The 17660-nt window shown below is 44.0% G+C and overlaps 1 protein-coding gene across 1 annotated transcript in view; it reads left to right on the top strand.

Moving 5' to 3' along the window:
- Positions 1-11007: 11007 nt before the first annotated feature.
- Positions 11008-17660, top strand: part of Galnt8 (polypeptide N-acetylgalactosaminyltransferase 8) — a 32305-nt gene continuing 25652 nt past the window's right edge. Inside the window, 2 exon segments of the mRNA XM_055609394.1 lie at positions 11008-11194; positions 15385-15661. Coding sequence (XP_055465369.1) covers positions 11008-11194; positions 15385-15661 — 464 coding nt within the window.

The raw sequence follows: 17660 nt of genomic DNA, 5'->3' as shown, positions 1-17660 counted from the left end.
AATGGACCATGGAAGCAAGTGAAAATGGAGTCAAATGGGTTTGGGGCACATGGAGTGGAGCCAAGAGAACACAGTTGCATTGGATTTCTGGCAGCTTTCTAGAAAAGCTGAGCTTTCTCCAGCACTGCAGAGAGCCACACCCCCAAAGGCACTCACCTGTGAATGAGGACAAAGGAAGTTTCCTGAGGTTTTGGTCTATTAAGTTGCATTCTGCCAATTGCCCAGAGATCCAGGCTGTACCCAAACCCTTGATCTCATGACAGCTCATTGCTTTTTTTGGTTGGTTGGTTGGTTGGTTGGTTTGGGATAGTCTCAGTATGTTGCCTAAGCTGGCCTGACACTCAATGATCTTCATGCCTTAGGTTATCTACAAATAAATGTTATTTTCCCTTTGCTCTCAACCACGTTAAATTTTATTCTCAGTTAGCAGATGAAAACTCCATCTGACCGCCGATTTTTTTGGTTTTGTTCAAGTAGTAAGAATCTAATTTGTAGTCACTTCTCGGACTTTCAGCTCGGATTGAGTGTGATGATCCTACAGTAAAACCTCAAATTTATAATGGGTTCGATTTGGTAATTAGGACGCAGAGCTCCTGTAATCATTAAAACCCAGCTTGGTAGCCTTGAATCTCCTCTCTTAGCTCCAGCTGGAGAGTAAGAAGGCCACGTGATTGGCTGACTGCCTGCATTTTTATTTATCTTTCTTCTAGCTTGCCTACCTAAAACACCCTCTCCCTGGGACTGGGTGGGAGTTTAGAAGAGTTGAGGGCAAAAGGTCTTTGTGGCAGGTACCTGTCTCCTTAAGCAACAGCCATTTGAAGTTGGTGTTGGGGATGCTTTTGGTGTAATAATCACTTGAGATGGCAACGGACACTGTAGAAATGAGAGTGGAGAGTAGAGCACTGCACTAACAAAACATCGTCCATGAACACCTTAGCACAAACTACAGCAGTCACACGTCACCTATGAGGATCAGAATGGCTACATAAGAATGACTAGCTTATGCGTGAGGCTGGGTGCGGATCTGGGTGGAGGCAGAGCTAAGAAACACGAAGGACACGTAACTGGAGTTTTAGGGTGAAAGGCTGGGCTCCAACAGGCTGACCTCCCCACACAGCAGCAGCCACCAGTTAAAGGTGAGAGGCAGAGATTTTTTTCATCCACATGGCTACTACATGAAGAACAGATAGAGGGCTCCAGTCTCCCCGTGTTTTCTTTCAGGTACCGATGGGAAGTTTAAGTTTAAATAGAAGAATTAAGGCAAAGGTGTGCAGACTGAAGTGAGCCTGGCCAAAGAGTCATTTAATGGATCGGTCTTAGCATGCAGGCAGGCAGGTGTGAGGAAAACTTAGCAACCTAGAATTTTGCTTGGCTTGGGCTTTGCACACATCCATCTGACAGTGTACTTAGCAGCCTAGGACCCTGCGTTGAGCTACACGCCCTGTTTCAAATACACTCTCCCCTAATATTCCCTTTTAACTCCTTTTATGGGCCACTTTCCACTTAGAACATAACTAGGAACTGGGGGCAGGGGGCTGGTCTGACTGGAACTAGTTTGGTGCAAACTCAGTAAGTTAAACTGTGTCTTCTGGGTGAACTCCTACGTTGAAACCCCTATTTAAAATATCACCTTATGCCTATGCATAATTGGATGTGCACAAAATTGGATGTTCATTAAAATCTGATGCAGGATGAGAAAGGATCCGTGTAGTGAGCTGATGCTTTCATCATTCAAGCCTGTCAGTCACCCACAGGGTATTCCTTAGCAACAAATTCCTCCTCCTGCATCAGCTCCAAATAATAACCACTGCCCTTGAGTCCTCTACCTCAAGGAGCCGGCTTCTGGCTGGCAGCATGTCTGCTCTGTGCTGCCTCTGTTACCAGCACTCTCTTCTGAATGAACCTCCTTGCTACTTGTAGTCTGTGTACTTCTTCAGTTCTTGGAATGAGAACCCACAAACACTGGGAGCCAGCAACCGCTAGTAATGGCCCTAATTCTGCAAGGTGGTCCAAAAATCTTTATTTCTGCCATCACTCTGAGGCAGGATAGACAGACAAGATTAAGGGGACATGGGAATAGACAAAAAGCCCTTCATTCTAGAGTCGGTTAGGAGCCTTTCACCAGCTAAGAATTAAAAATGCTAGTACAATGCACTTTTGAAGGTTACCAACAGACAGACAGGTTTTCTTTAATAGAGAAACATTTTCAAATAAGAATGTTAAAATAGCCACAAGCCAGGCTGTAGGCCTGAGTGGGTGTGTATGATCCCAAACTTGTGGTCCTCCTGTTCAGCCTCCCAAGTAAGTTGGATTACAACCACGTAACCACCACAGGCACGTTGGAGATTTTAGCTCTGTACTTTACACTGCTGATGTCTTGTTGGGAGAAAATGGGCTGGGGCCTTGTCCGGGCAGGGAAGCCAGCTACTCCCAATTCAAAAGGGGTGCATGTGCTCCCATCGTTTGCTATTTGGCCATTGCCTTTCCTCCTTAGAGAATTAGCATGTTGAACAGGGGGACAGGAATTGGAGCTTAAAGCTGGCCTCCAAGGGCAATCATCGCTTACCAAGGGAGTGGATTGGAAGACAGCTCTTCAAGTATGCAAATAAACAGATTGGACATTCCTCGGATGACCTATAAGATCCTTTATAAGATTCTTTTCTTCTTTGAAAATTGGATGGGTAGGGTAGGGGTCTCTTTAAGATGGAATGCCTACCCCATTTTTTCAGTCTGGGCTTAAATAAAAATCTCTTTGGTAGCATAATTCATAAAATGTAACGGACTCTCCAGAACAGAGACACTGGAGACATCTTGAGGTCAGCCACCTTCTCAATGGGCTTGCTCAAGCCAAACCTATCCATCTTCTGGCCTTTGTCTTGTGGGTTCCTGTAGTTGTAACACTGACAGCACAGGAGAGAGAATTAGATTCTTTCCCCCTTGTCTGAGCAAACTGCAAATAAATCCATTTCTTTCCCTAGTTTCTGTTCTCTAATTTCTTCTGGAATACAGGAAGCCGAGGCCCTATAATGTTACATTACCATGTTCCTCATTGAAACAGTTAAAAAGAAATGTTGGGCCTGCAAAATGGCTGTCAGCCAAAGCACTTGACATGGTAGAAGGGTAGAAAATCAACTCTATGAAGTTGTCCCCTGACTTTTACACGCACGCACGCACGCACATGCATGCAAGTTAGTTAGTTACTTAATAGAAGTTCCGTAATACTATGTAGCCACTCAGGTATCAGCAAGACTTAAAGTCATTTGGGATAGACTCCTTTCTCATAATCAGCAGTTTGCAAACCAGGAAACGAAACCGAAGGACCTTGATTACTGGTCAAAATAGCAGGATCCACTTGTAACCCTACCTCCATGGGACCCAGTGTCCTCCCCTGGTTCACACAGACAGACGGACAGACACACACACACACACACACACACACACACACACACACACACACACCACATCAATCTTTTAAAAAGAAGAAGACAGGTATCACCAGTCATCAGGGTGGAATGAAACCATGACCCACCTGTGTGTTATCTGTGGGAAGTCCACTCTAAGCATGAGAAGGTGGCTTGAAAGCATACGGATGGGGAAAGTCATTTCGTACTAACACTGATCTGCAGAAAGTGGGAGTTTCAGACAGAACAAACTTCAGAGAAAGGAATATTCTGAGAGGTAGTGAAAGGCATTTCATAAGAAGAGTCCATACTCATGGAAGACACAACAAACTTAGCATGTGTGCACCTGATACTACAGCATTGAAACACAGGAGACAAAACACTACAAGGAGAACCAGGCTAACCAGATGCCATCATCAGGGATGCTAAGACCTCTAGTGTTGCCATTATCTTTTAACACTGTGGTGGTGCTCTAAGCTAGGCCTGTGTAGTTTCTCCCAGAACACGCCAGGCTGTCATTTGTCCAGGAATCTGGAAGGATAGCGGGCAGACCCCTGGGCCCCTTCCTTTTATGCAGCTCTTTTAACTTTGGTACCCTCTACTGTAAGCTACGTTTTAGCAGTTTGTAAACTTTACTCCTTGACCCCTCTTCTTGATGAGAGTCTCTTGGGACTTGCCTTCGTAAGTCCAGCACTGTGAAATTGTCCCCGGGGCAATGGCAGAGCACTCCTTTTGTTTCCTGCCTCTCAGAGATCACATGACTTTGCTTCCCCTGGCTTGAAAACAGTTATCTCATCTGTTTTGTGTAGTTTCACAGATGCTTTTGACAGGAAGATCAATGTAGTCTCAGATGTTCCATTATAGCTGACCCCAGATCATTAAAAAAAAAAAAAAAAAGTACTGCATTTATTCTTCTTAATTACCCACTGGTTCAATTTGATACAGGGATAGCCTTCTCTACAGCCCATCAAATTAGCCTTTTTCTGCCTGAAAGCACAGAGTGTCTTGCCCTAAGTCTATCATTCAATTTTCATAGAAACTGATAGTTTCTCCTTATATGATCTAATATCTCATTGGAATGCCTGAATGAGGAGGCTGAGCTGTTTGCTGGCAGGTGGTAGGTAGGTAAGGCAGTCTCAAATTATTACCTGTCCAATCACAGCCTGAGAACTGAATTTAAAGGCTTATAAAAGTGAATCACATGATCATATACAGCTGCAGCGGCTGGAGTGGCTCAGATGGTAGTGGCCAAGGTTTCCCCAAGTGTGTGGATGAAACTCCCAACCAACAAGAACCAAACAGACAAATGTATGAAAAATCTCACCTTTTAGTTTCATCCTCTTTTGTTGCCTTATGCTGTAGTCCATGTTGATCTGACTTCCAGGTGAATGTTTTTCTTTGGGGCAATTTCCTTCCCTATAGTCACTCAGTACTGATACATTAATTGTAGAGTTCTGTTACTCTCCCACTTTCCAGTGTGAAATATGTATCAACTACATCGGCTGCACCTTTGCCTTTCCTAGCTTGCACAATATCTACAAACACATCTAGTTAGGATACAATATAGCTCTTCCTTTTCTGCTGCCATAGTGGAGAAATGTGGCTGAGCCCCTTGACTTTTGTGGGAGAGAACATCCTTAAGCTGAGGTGAACTTGGAAATGCTCTCACCAGTAATCATACTTACCTTAGGAGTTTTTCTTGGGGTCTACTGTCTGCTGTTGCCTCTCCTGGATGAAGCTACCATCAAAATACTTGTCTATGTCATACAGAGAATTCAACACTATGAAACTATAATACAAACAACTAATTCAAATGAGCAGGAAAGATATCTGTCTTAATGAGGAAAGCTGTCTGCACTAACCCCAACCACAGCATAAAGAAGCATTGTTAAATGGAAAAGACTCATAACTGTGAGGGGGTGAGGGTGTGGAGGTAAGGCAAGAGGATTGTCAGAAGGTTGAGGCCAGCCTGAGCCACAAGGTGAGTTCCAAGCCATCCATGAGTTCAGATGAAATGAAAGCAACGCAAAATAAAAACTTCAGAGCTGGGTATGGTGGCTCACATCTACATTTTGAGCACTAGGAAAAATAGATGCAGGAGATTCTACAGATCAAGATCACCCTCCATTACATAGTGAGATCAAGGCCAGTCCAGGCTACCCGATACACCATGGCAAAAGCCCCAAACCCAAAGAATCCATTGAGCACATCCCCAGAAGCATCAGGGCCCAGGTCTCCTATAGGACAAAGAGGCTGTGCTATGATGATGCCGTGCTTAGCAGACAGACTATCTATGTGGGCATGTGGGCAGAGTTGGAGTCTATGATGCTACGTGGGACCTGTATGGACTAGCTCTGAGATACCTTTAGGGACTTCTAGAAATGCTTAAGGATGCTACCCTCCCATGTCTCCCATTATTCTTATTTTATTTTAAATTTTCAGTTTTAATTTTCTTTTTTTCTTTTTTAATTTATTTTTAATTACACTCTCTTTACTTTGTATCCCCCCTCTAGTTCCCTCCCCCCTCCCCTCCCAATTCTTTCCTTCCTCTCCCTTCTCCACCCATGCATCCTCCCCAAGTCCACTGGTAGAGGAGGGCTTCTTTTTCTTCCTTTTGATCCTAGTCTGTTAGGTCTCATGCGGAGTAGCTGCATTGTCTTCCTCTGTGGCCTGGCTGGGGATAGAACCCAAGGCCTTGTGCGGGACAAACAAGCAGCCAGTCACTGAGGTACCCATTCCTAGCCATCATTTTAGTATAAGCAGCTTTCTATGCCACAGTTTGTCTTTCAAAAGTTTTTTTAAGCAAAAACAACAGTGATGACAATATGTTACGTTTACTGAATATGCTGGGCTTTTTACAGGGTTGCCTCCCATCTCATAACCATACTGCAAAGAAGACTGCTGATTTGTTCCATTTTTTTTAAAGCAAGGTTTCGCTGTTTAGTCCAAAAAAACCCCAGACTTGTGGCAATCCTCCCGTTTCAGCCTCATGAGTGCCCAGATTCAGTGAAAAACTTACTATGCCTAGATTGTTTGCCTGTTTGTTTGTTGCAGTAGCACTAGGACTTAAATCTAGGTCCTTGCCCATGTTTGGCAAACATACCACTGAGATTTACCCTTCAGTCCCAGACAGTATCAAAACCTTCATTTTGTAGATAAGAAAAAAAAAAAGTTCAGGGAGGTGAACTAACTTGTCTTAGTTTCCTTGGCTGGTGAGTAAGGGACTCATTCTCTTAAACTACAATCCATACTGTCTCCATCACTCTCTTCTGGGTACCTGTGGTGGTTTAGTTTATAGACCAGAGATAATTAACCTATCAAACACTACAAATTATTTAATTATTCTATTGTGGTTGTGACATATGGGGATGATGGTGGTGGTGGTGATTGTAGCAATTTGAATGGTAATAACTCCTATAGGATTTGGAATATCTTGGTTCCAGTTGGTGGAACTTTTTGGGGAGGATTAGGAGGTGTGGCCTTGTTGAAAGAGGTGTATCTCTGGGGTTGAGCTTTGAGGTTGCAAAAGACTCCTGGGATTCCCAGGGCTTTCTTCTTTCCTCATGGTTGTGGATCAGGATACGAGCCCTCAGCTATTTTTTTGTTTGTTTGGTTAATTTTTATTTGCTCTGACATCATAGATCCTAACCCTCTGAAACCATAAGACAAAATTGAATGTTTTTTTTTTAAGTTACCTTTGTCATGATGTTTTATTACAGCAATATAAAAGTAGCTAAAGCAGAGATAATGGTGATGGCAATGGTGGTGTTTGGCATTATAAATGAATATGAGGAATGATCATTTCATTTTTATCCCAGACTCCATGGTGGCATTCTGACCTTCACAGACCATTTGTCCTTCATTAAATGCTGTGTATTCTCTTGCCCTTGAAAGTTTCTTTACACATACTTGTTTTCCTGGAGCAACTCAAACTTACATGTCTTTGAAGATGCTACACACTCAGAATAGACTTCTTTCCCTCTGTGGCCTTTAGCTCATGCTGGGTCTCTACAGGACTATAAGCACATTGACTGATGAAAATCAGTCTACATGGATTTGCGAGCACAGCTAGGGAAGGGATTAGCATGGGACATTTGTTAACATAAAGCTATCAGAATCCCACACTAGACCTCCAGAGTTGGAATCTTCAGAAGACACCTGGAAATCTGCATTTTTACCAAGTTATTCAGGTGATTCTGGTCACCTCATCATTGGAGAATCACTGTTTGGGAGTTCTGGGCTGTGACCTGGTGCATATGAGCATACCTAGTTTTGCAGGAAAGCCACCCACATCTCTCCTTCCTGAGCAGTCCCACCACTCTTGCTGTGGACAGCAATAGGTGCAAGGGCTACAGAGAAAGCGTCAGTTATGCTGGGAGTGGTAGGTGACACACACCTGTAACCCTACTACTTGAGAGCTGGAGACAAGAGGGTGTGCTGTTCAAGGTCATCCTTGGCCACATAGTGAGTTCAAGGACAGTCAGGGCTATGTGAAATCATGTCTTAAAAAAACTACATAAAAGTGCAGAGAAAGAGAGAGAGAGAGAGAGAAACAGAGAGAGAGAGAATATGCTCATCTCTAGCCAGGTGAACTTTCAGCTCCTGCAGAATCGACAAGCAATTCCTAAAGTAATCTTTATCAATTCATTTTTTGTTCATGTATGATTCATGCATAAGATACAGGATTTTAAATACTGTGCAGTGAACGTCATTCTCCTTTCCACCTCCATTCCTCAGCTTGCCAGCACCCACCTCCTCCAGAGGTGATCAGCATATGTCTGCTTATGTGTTGTTAGTAAAGGGTTTGCTATTTTATAAAATAATATTCTTACATGGTTCAGGAGTCCGTTTGTACAAAGAAGGGATCGTGGTTTCTGACATAATTTTTATTTAATAATTTTTTTTTTAAATTTTGAGGTATTTATAGGATCACAAAATTTTGTAAAAATAGTGCAACATGCTTTGGTCTCCTGTTACCCTGTTTTCTCTAATGGGTGTGCATGTGAGTGTTCGTGCCACAGAATATGGAGGCCAGAGGACACCCTGCAAGAATCCATTCTCTCCTTCCATCGTGTGGACTCCAGAAATCCATTATGGGTAGTCAGGTTTGGTGGCAAGCGTGTTAATGGCTGAGCCAGCTTTGCCAACCCAGCAAATATATTTTTACAACTATTAACACTGACACAGCTACTGTGTGTATATATTTCTATGCCATTCTGTCACCTATAGGTTCCCATGACAAACACGTTAATCAAGGTACTTAATGATTCTATCGTCTATATGCCCATAACTTATCACTTACTCCTGGGCTCTCTAATTAGCCAATTCAGGTGAGAAGTAGAAACCTTTGAGTTAATCTGTCCAACCTGTGCTTATGCCCTAAATAGTTCATCTGCATACTTTTGGAGCCTCATCAGACAATGTTGATATGTTTCACTCCCTATAGCGAACATATTTATTTTAAAATATTTATTTATTTGTTTTTTTGTTTTTTAAGACATGGTCTCACTTAGTTTAGGCAAGCCTTAAACTCACTATGTGGCTAAAGATGACCTTGAAGGCCTGGTTCACTTGCCTCCAACTCAATAGTACAACAAACTTAATTTATAAAACTCAAGCAAAGGAAGGGAAGCCTTTTTTATTGACTTACATTTTCACTTTCTACTTAACCATTTTTTTTTCTTCCTGGTGTGTATAGATTCCTTCTTTCCTTCTTTCATCATTTGGGGAAACTTTCATATTTTTTTTTTCTTCAAGGTGATGAGTTTTCTGGTCTAAGTATATCTTGATTTCCTTTTTATTCCTGGATAATGCTTTTTGCTGGATGGGGAATGATGGGCTCCTCCCTCCTTGTCCCTCCTTCTCCTCTTCTTCCGCTTGTGCTGAGGTGACCAGGTCTCCTGAGCTGGGCCAGTGAAACCTGCACCCTGCTTTGTTTGTCTCTTTCAAGCTCTGGTCTCTGTCTTTTATTTCCAGATGGTAGATTGTGGAGTTTTCACACATGGGTTTCTTTCAGTTTATTCTATTTGAGCTTCATTAAGATTTCCAAATCCACAGACATTTTACCTGAGGTTTTTGGTTTTTGTTGTTGTTTTTTTGTTTGTTTGTTTTTTTTGTTTTTAACCAACTTGGGGAATTTCTTTTCTATGTTTAATCCTTAAAACCCTTGTTTAGTCCTTTTATCATTCCTTCTGGAACTCTAACAAAAATTTAAATGTCTTGTTACAATCCCTCAGGTCTCTGGGGACCATCTTCCTATCAATGGAGAACAGACTGTACAACAGCCTAACACCCGACTGAGGATTTCACACTTTTGACCTAAAGGATGGTTTTAGGTGCTGGATTTATAATGACATTTGGGTGACTTGTCTAAAAAATGATAAGTGGGGTGTGAGGGCAAAGCAGTTAAAGAAACTGAAGTAAAGTAGACCCTCTAGAGTCCAGAGTTGGGCAGAGGACATACACAGTGAAGCAAGACCATTCCCTGGGGCTCACCCCAGGTCCACTGTTCAATGTTCAATGACGACTTGGGAGCCAGATGCTGGGGTAGAAGCCTGCTATCTCAGAGAGGCAGAGCAAGCACTCAACTGACCTTCCTCCTTAGCTGAAGTCCCAGAAGAAAAAGGAAACCTCCTTCCCCATGCCGTATCAGAAAACCCTTAACCTGAATGTCCCTCCCTTCTACTTCCTGTGTATCTCTCTATCTGTCCTCATGACTTCCTCTACTCTCTATGGTATTTTTCAATGTCATTCACTGTCAACTGGTTGCTTGTGCTGTCTCTTGACCTATGATTGCTTTTATGTAATTCAAGCAGAAAGCTCTTGAATTAAAGGTGTGTGTGCTAGGGCTAAGCCATACCACAACTCGGAGCAGGTTTTTCCAGTAAACAGCACAGTCTCGGGGGTTCACAGTGTGATCAAAAATCTTGCAATAGGCCACCTCCAGCTCACTGCACCTGTTTCCAGGAGCAACCTGGGGATCCAGCAGGGATGGTTCTCCTGAAGTTAGCTGAACAAGCATTTCTTGTACACCTGCTGTGCTCAATGCCCTGAAGTTATATAGAAACAGACATCCGCCATGAGCTCTTGCTCCCTTATGGGTTCCTTTCACATTCTCCTTCTCCTCTTAGACCCCTCTGAGGCCAGCCCTTACTTGTTATTTCATAGCAAGAGACCATGAAAAACAAAACATTAACCAGACATAATGGCTCACTACCTAAGCCTTGCACTTGATAGGCAAAACAAACAAACAAAAAATAACACCCAGGAATTGAATGGAGGAAGGGCTTTCCCCTAGACTGGCTAAGGCTGCTACAGAAGCCATTAGCATGCTCCTGACTTCTGAGGCGATACCAAGTATGTCCAGATGATCTCCCAGTTGTTGGGTGGCTGCTTTGGCCCACTGCCCATGCCTGGCACTCTTTAGAGACAACCAGTCAGCTGTGACAGTGTTCCCAGACAAAGACCATGAGACTTAGCAGGTAGAGTGCCATTTGTGAGGCTACCTCCCATCTGAGACACAACCTGGCTGGTGGGCTCTGCTCTTGGATTTGCCTGGGTAGCCACAGTTTCTGCCAGAAGGGGGCAAGACTCCCCAAGGCTCATGATGAGGCTCTGGAGGAGGGATTGTTCCAAGGTCCTCTGTGCCAAGCTCACTCTGCTAGCAGCCACCATTCTGCTGGTGTTTTACATCAGAGAGACCATGCTCAGTTTGGCTGTGGGCAGCCTCCACAAGAAGGCGGCTGCTGTGGCCCAGAGACCCTTGCACCTGGAGAAGGCTATACACCACTTGAGTAAGTTCTGAACCAGCTCAGAGGGAAAATCTTTGGGTGTGCAGGCTGAGGGAGCTTTAGGAACTTAAGGGGGGGGGGTTGGGGAAGGTATGAATAAAAAGATCAAGCGAGAGGCCAAGTCTTCAATCTGACAATATTGGAACAATGGACTCCAAAGAAAGGGGGGGGGGATTTTCTTTTTCATGCTGGTAGGGTGAAAAGGTGTCAGCCAGAAGGGGAACTTGGGAAAGATTTCGCACAATTTTAACAACTTGTCAAGATCATCATTATAGGATGAGACTGAAGACCAGGCAAGGAGGGGTTAGTGGTGAGCAGGGCCACTTAGATCTGCATGTCTTTGGCCCTCTATTTAAACTTTATCCCACTCAAGGCACAGAAGATGAATTGAGAGTGAGGGGAGGTTTCCCTAATCTCTTTGCTTCTCTTCCCAAGGAGATATATTGGATATATCTCCTTAGTATCTCCTTTTTCTGGTTTCTACTTTTAATTTGGCTCTTTAACGGGCTCATTGAGGACAGGGGACTGGACCTGACGTGGGGCACAGGTTGTGACCCCAAAGTTCTATAGCAGTGGGGATGTTGAGAGAGGGACTATCTGGGGCATACAGCTTACTTCATTTTTTCCAAGAGTTTGCATCATGTTTATATAATGGGTTTGTTAGAAGGTCAATATGGACATATGGTGTGAGACTCTGAGCAAGTAATGGCAATGACAGGGATGAGGAGAAACACCTTCTGATCCTTAAAGGGCTGTGACTTGTATATAGAAAGAGAGCGTAATATGAGAGAGCCTACACCCTACCTCCAATCCCAACCCTGTTTTTGAGACAGGATCTTGCTTTATAGCTCTCGGTGGCCTGGGATTCTCTATGAAGCCCTGTCTGTCCTGGGACATACCATCTTCCTGCCTCAGCCTCCTGACTTCCGGGGTTGTAGTGTATGCCATCATGCCTGCCTGCCAGATGCTCAAGTTTAGCTTTGTGATCTAAAGTTCGGGATAAGGTTTCAACATGCCTTGGGATGTTTCATGATTCTGGTTCCCCAAGAAAGCCTCATATCTTTGAATTACCAGTGTTTCGGCTTCCTATGTCTGTCAGTTAAGTGCTTAAATCTCAAGAAAAAAAATGGTAATGAATGTGTAAACCAGGATCAGGGTTATGGTCCTGAGGTGCCAGTGTGGAGCTAGAGCTTAAGATGGTTATTTGACTTGCAGCTTACAGCCCAGCTGGCTCAGTATTCCGAGTACTGGGATTATAAGCATGTGCTGCCATGTCCTGTAAATGTGTCTTTTAAAGTGATGGAGACATGAAAACCAGGCAGGGTACTGTATACCTGTGATCAAGAGTTCAGAGGCGTCACAGGCAACATGGCAGGAGTCAGCCTGGGCTACGTGAGGCCTGCCCTGTAAACAAACAAACAAACAAACAAACAAGCAAATGAATAAACTGAGACATGAGCATTTATCATGGTTCAGAGTGAAGGGGGGGCACATGTGTGATCTCAAAGACACACAAGCAAATAAATTAATCAAATAAAAATGTTCACAGAGGGGTTTTGAGACCAGGGGACATGGGACCGTTGTGTAAGCAGGTGCTTGGTATGGAACAGTATGAATAGTAGTGTAATGTGATTTGACACTCAGCGCTGAGCTCTTAATTTTTCTTTTCTACCTGAGCAAACATACAGGGCCTTTACACAGTCTCCTTTGATAGACCAAACACCATTTCCTCCCTAAATTTGCTTTTTGCATCCCCCTTCTATCTTGAGCAGCTCCCTTAAACTTCTTTCCTTCTCCTTGGACCAACCTTTAGTCATCTCTTGCATACATTTGCCTCCCAGCTGCAGCCTTTCCTGCTTCCTTTTTGGAGGGCTGTGCATGCATCTGGACTCAAACACATATTCGGCTCAACTAGCTATGTGCTGTATATGCTATGGGCTTGTATCTCAAGGGAGAAGCTATGCAGTGGGATTGTCCATTGCCAAGCTGGGAAGCCTGGACTGAAGCCATCCAGAAGGACTGTACCTCTGTCTAACATGCAGGAAGATTCTGGATGGGATAGAGGGGTCCTGTCAGTCTGGCTGGAATTTAAAGTGAGTTGAGGGGAGGAGCAAGCAGTCCTAAGGTAGGAAACTTTCATCAACACTGTGGGTCTCTCTCTGTCTCCTTATCTGTTTCTGTCTGTCTGTCTACCTCCCGTCCCCCTATTGTTTGAGAGCCTTCAAAGTGCCTATGTGAAGATTCTCCACTCTGCAGCATAAATCTTACAGGAGTGTTGTCAAGGTGAAGCTAATAGGCGCAGGAGGAGAGGTGAAGTCAGCAGGCCACTTTCTGAATGGGACCCATCATTGTTACTGCTGGTCTGCTGGACCTCTCAGGCCTCTTCTGCAACGGCATTCTCCTATCTGTATCTGTCACCATCTGGTCACTGTTTTGGGTTAAGATCATGTTTCCTAGATGAATGTGGCCATTAGCTCTACTAGGAGCAACTGTGGAAAACAAACCCAACTAAACCAATTGAGCAGCTTCTATACTCTACCACAGATCCGTGGAATCAGAGTATCGAGTGAAAAGCTAGGATACTACATTTTCTATGAACTCCTGAAGACAATATTATGCTAAAACAAACTGACAATTATAGGCCTGGCTTGTCCTTAGCTTAAAAGTTTCTTGTTGAATAAGGATAACAAATATTTACTATTGATTTATATAGTTATCAAATCAGTGGTTGTTTTTTAACCTACTATTATAGAAATGAATGGACACAGAGACCTGTTACATTTTTAAAAAGCCTTAATACATCTGGGGCTGGGCAGATATTAACCCTCTAAGCTCTCTTGTCTATTCCCAAACTATAGAGCCCAAGTTACTTGGCGATAAGGTCCATCCCTTTCTGGGTTGGGTCTCCTCCATCATGCCAATAACCCAGGGCAACCTCCTCCTTCCTCCTCCTTCCTCCTCTCTCTTCATGGTTTCTCTGCCACACACACCCCCCCCAAAGCCCACGAACCTAGGCTCTGCCTACCTCTCTCCTGCCCTGCCCAGGTGTAGGTGCTTTATTTGACAATCAGGGACAATTTGGGAGGCAGAGTTCACACCACATCATTTTGTATCTGTGAGGATTTGCTTGTAAGGAACTTGGGGACCAGACAATTAGCCTTTGAATACATAGTAGCTCCAGATCAATCCCAGCAGTTTCTGGTATAACAACCATGGGAGATGTGAAGGGAAGGGAGGCCGGTGTGACACTCTAAAATACCCTTGCTAGTTACTAGTAGAGTGATTTTTGTGAAACAAGTAAAGATCTCAGGACTTTGTTCTGTCTCTACCATCACCTGGCCCTCAGATTCTAATTTGGTTGATTTGGGGGATATCAACATTAAAAACCCAAAACCAAAAACCCAAACCAAAACAAAGACAAAACAACAACAAAAACACAACAACTCACAACTGACATTTCCTAAGTGACTCTTGGGTCTCATTCTGAAAAATATTTTCTTAACTCTGAATCATTTCTCAGACCAAACTCATCTCCTAGGGGGACCTTAGGGTGAGGGCTGGGTAGTTTTGATGGTGCTGAAGGGAGAGTGATACCTTTCACGGGCTTTGCTAGAACAGCCTAGCACAGCTCTGACAAGGTCCCTTCCCCCATCGTCTTCTTTGGAACCAGACCTTGTAAGGTCTAACATCTGGAGAGTATGCTAATCAATTTTCCGTAGTGTAACAGATCCCTGAGCTGACCCGTTTATAAAAGGAAAGGTTTTGTGTTCGCCTTATACTTTGGAAGTCTAGCTCACAGATGATTGGCAGATTGGCTGGCCCGCTTGTTTTGAGCTTGAGGTGAAGCAGCATCATCCTGTGAGGTCGTGCCGGGTGGAGGAAGCTGATCGTTGCGTGGAAAGGAGAAGCAAAGGGAACACTGGCCAGGGCCCCAGTGTCCCCTCTGTAGGACAGCACCCTTGTGATTGGAAGACTCTCACCAGGGCCCTATTTCTTAAAGTCTCCACCCTCTCCTCACGGCACTGGGAAAGGGGACCAAGCCTCAGATCCCCGAGCCTCTTGTGGGAACATTTGAGATGCAAACTGTAGCAGAGAGAAAATGGTCTTGGAGAAGTTAGGATGTAAAGCGGTGCCCAGCTTTCTAAAGATTGGTTGAAATGTTTTCACAGCACCGCCATCCTCTTCACTTGCAGGGAAAGGCATGAAATTGACGAAGAAGCAACAAGACCACATGGGACACACATCAAAGTGGGGAAATGCTGAATTCCACCCTGACTGGGAAGGAATAAAAGCAAGGTTGGCGCCCAAGAAATTCTCCCTGAGCTGGAAGATCTTACCGCAATTGGGGAAGGGGCTCTCTACGGCTCAGCAGGAAGAGGCCTGGAACTTGTTCTTGGAGTTCGGTTACAACGTGTTCCTCAGCAACCAGCTGCCCTATAATCGCAGCATCCCTGACACCCGCGACATCAGGTGCGCTGGGCCAGGGCTGACTTTGCAGGACCTCAATGTAGTCTGGTGATGAACTTTGGAGGCCATGCAAGGGAAGGGGTATAAAGAGAGGAGCAAAGGACTGTGGGGAAAGGGGATGATCAGAGGTTTTTTTTTAATTTTTTTTTTTTTATTTTTATTGCCGAATTTGATTTGTTTCATTTCTTACCATGTAGCCCACGCTGGCCTCTAACTTAGAGACCCTTTGGCCTCAGCTTTCTCAGTGTTACGATTACAGTATAACACCATACCTAGCTGAGTTCTTATTTTTAATTTATTTTATGGTGGAGTATCAGAGAAGATAATGGACTAATCCAAATACTGCTAGCTCCTTGGAGAGAGGGTGAGGCCACGCAGGAAGAGATCCCTGAGGATTCCTGTACATTGGGGCTCATCCTCATCCAGAAGAGGACCCCAGAGCAGAGCAAGCACCTCACTCAGCAGCGCTGCTTTCTGCTCTGGTTTTTTCTCAGTTCTCTGCTTGGATCCCATTCTCTACTGAATCTCATCTGTGGAGTCTTTCCTAGATGCAGAATGCAGTACTTCCCCTACCCCCCAGTTTCCCTCTCCACTACTCTAGCTCTTTCTGCCCTCCTCTTAGACACACACACACATTCTACAATTAAAAACAAACAAACATACAGAACACTCAAGCTTTTTTTCTTCTTCTTGAGACATGAACTTATGCAGCCCAAACTAGCCTCAAAATCTATGTGGCTGAGGAAGACTTTGAACTCCTGATCTTCCCATTTTAGCCCTCTATGTGTTGGGCTTACAGCCACCACGTCTGGCTACAGCTTTGTTGATAGATACCACAAAATTATCCACTTAAGATATGGAATGAATGGTGTTTTATTACAATTAATAAATTAGTTGAAAAGGGGCCTCATTGTACAGTCCAGGTTGATCCCAACTTTTGGAGGTCTCCCTACCGCTAGTATGCACCATGTCCAACAAAGGATCTTAGTACGTTCAGAGTTGTGCGCAAGCCACGAAATCTTAAGACATTTTGATCATCTCATAGAGAAGCCCTGTACTCTTCAGAAGCCAGGATCCATTTACCCACAGCTTCCTTGTCCCTGCAGATTTGCCTGTTCTGGACTTTCCTTAGGATGGAATATTATAATATGGGTTTGTGTGTGTGTGTGTGTGTGTGTGTGTGTGTGTGTGTGTGTGCATGTGTGCGTGCGTGCACGCAGTTAACTTGTTGCATGTGAGAAAGAATCTCTTTGTGCTTTTCTCCCCTTAATTTAAAAATTTGAGACTGCAGGCACAGTGGCGCACACCTGCAATCCCAGCACTCAGGGAGGCAGAGGCAGGTGGATCTCTGTGAGTTCGAGGCCAGCCTGGTCTACAAAGTGAGTCCAGTACAGTCAGAGCTACACAGAGAAACCCTGTCTCAAAAATCAACCAACCAACCAACCAACCAACCAAACAAACAAAAAAACAAAAACCAAACAACATTGAGGCCTAATGATGTTGGACATCTTTTTATTTGCTCATTTCTCATTTGCATCTCTCTCTCTCTCTTTTTTCCTTTCAGAAGTGTCTATTTGGATACATTCTTTTTTATTATTTAGTTACAACTTCTTTCCTTCCTTCCTTTTCTCCTTTTTTCCCTCTTTGAGCTGGTTTCCAGGACTGAATAAAAAGAGGGAAAGACAAAAGAGAGCAGGGCAAGTAGCCATTGCTCTGCTTCCTGATTTGTTCCAAGGTGGTAGTCCCAGTCACTTGTTCTGCTGTCGTGACCTCTGCTGTGCCTTTCCCTGCCATGATGGACTGCATCCCCTTGAACTGTTAGCACAAATGAACCCTTCTTCCCTTAAGTTGCCTCTGCTGGATATTTTGTCACACTAGTGAGAAAAGTTCTGAATACAATGAGAGGCTCCACAAATGTGGATATTTAAAAAGAAAACTGACAAACACGTTGGTTTTTAAGGATGGACTGGGGTTTGCTTCCAGAGTGGTAGAATGCGGAAGC

The sequence above is a fragment of the Psammomys obesus genome, unplaced genomic scaffold, assembly GCF_907164565.1.
Source record: "Psammomys obesus unplaced genomic scaffold, mPsaObe1.curated_primary_1811, whole genome shotgun sequence".
Classification (NCBI taxonomy): domain Eukaryota; kingdom Metazoa; phylum Chordata; class Mammalia; order Rodentia; family Muridae; genus Psammomys; species Psammomys obesus.
Note: the sequence above shows the minus strand (reverse complement) of the source record. Positions and strands in the feature narration are given on the sequence as shown.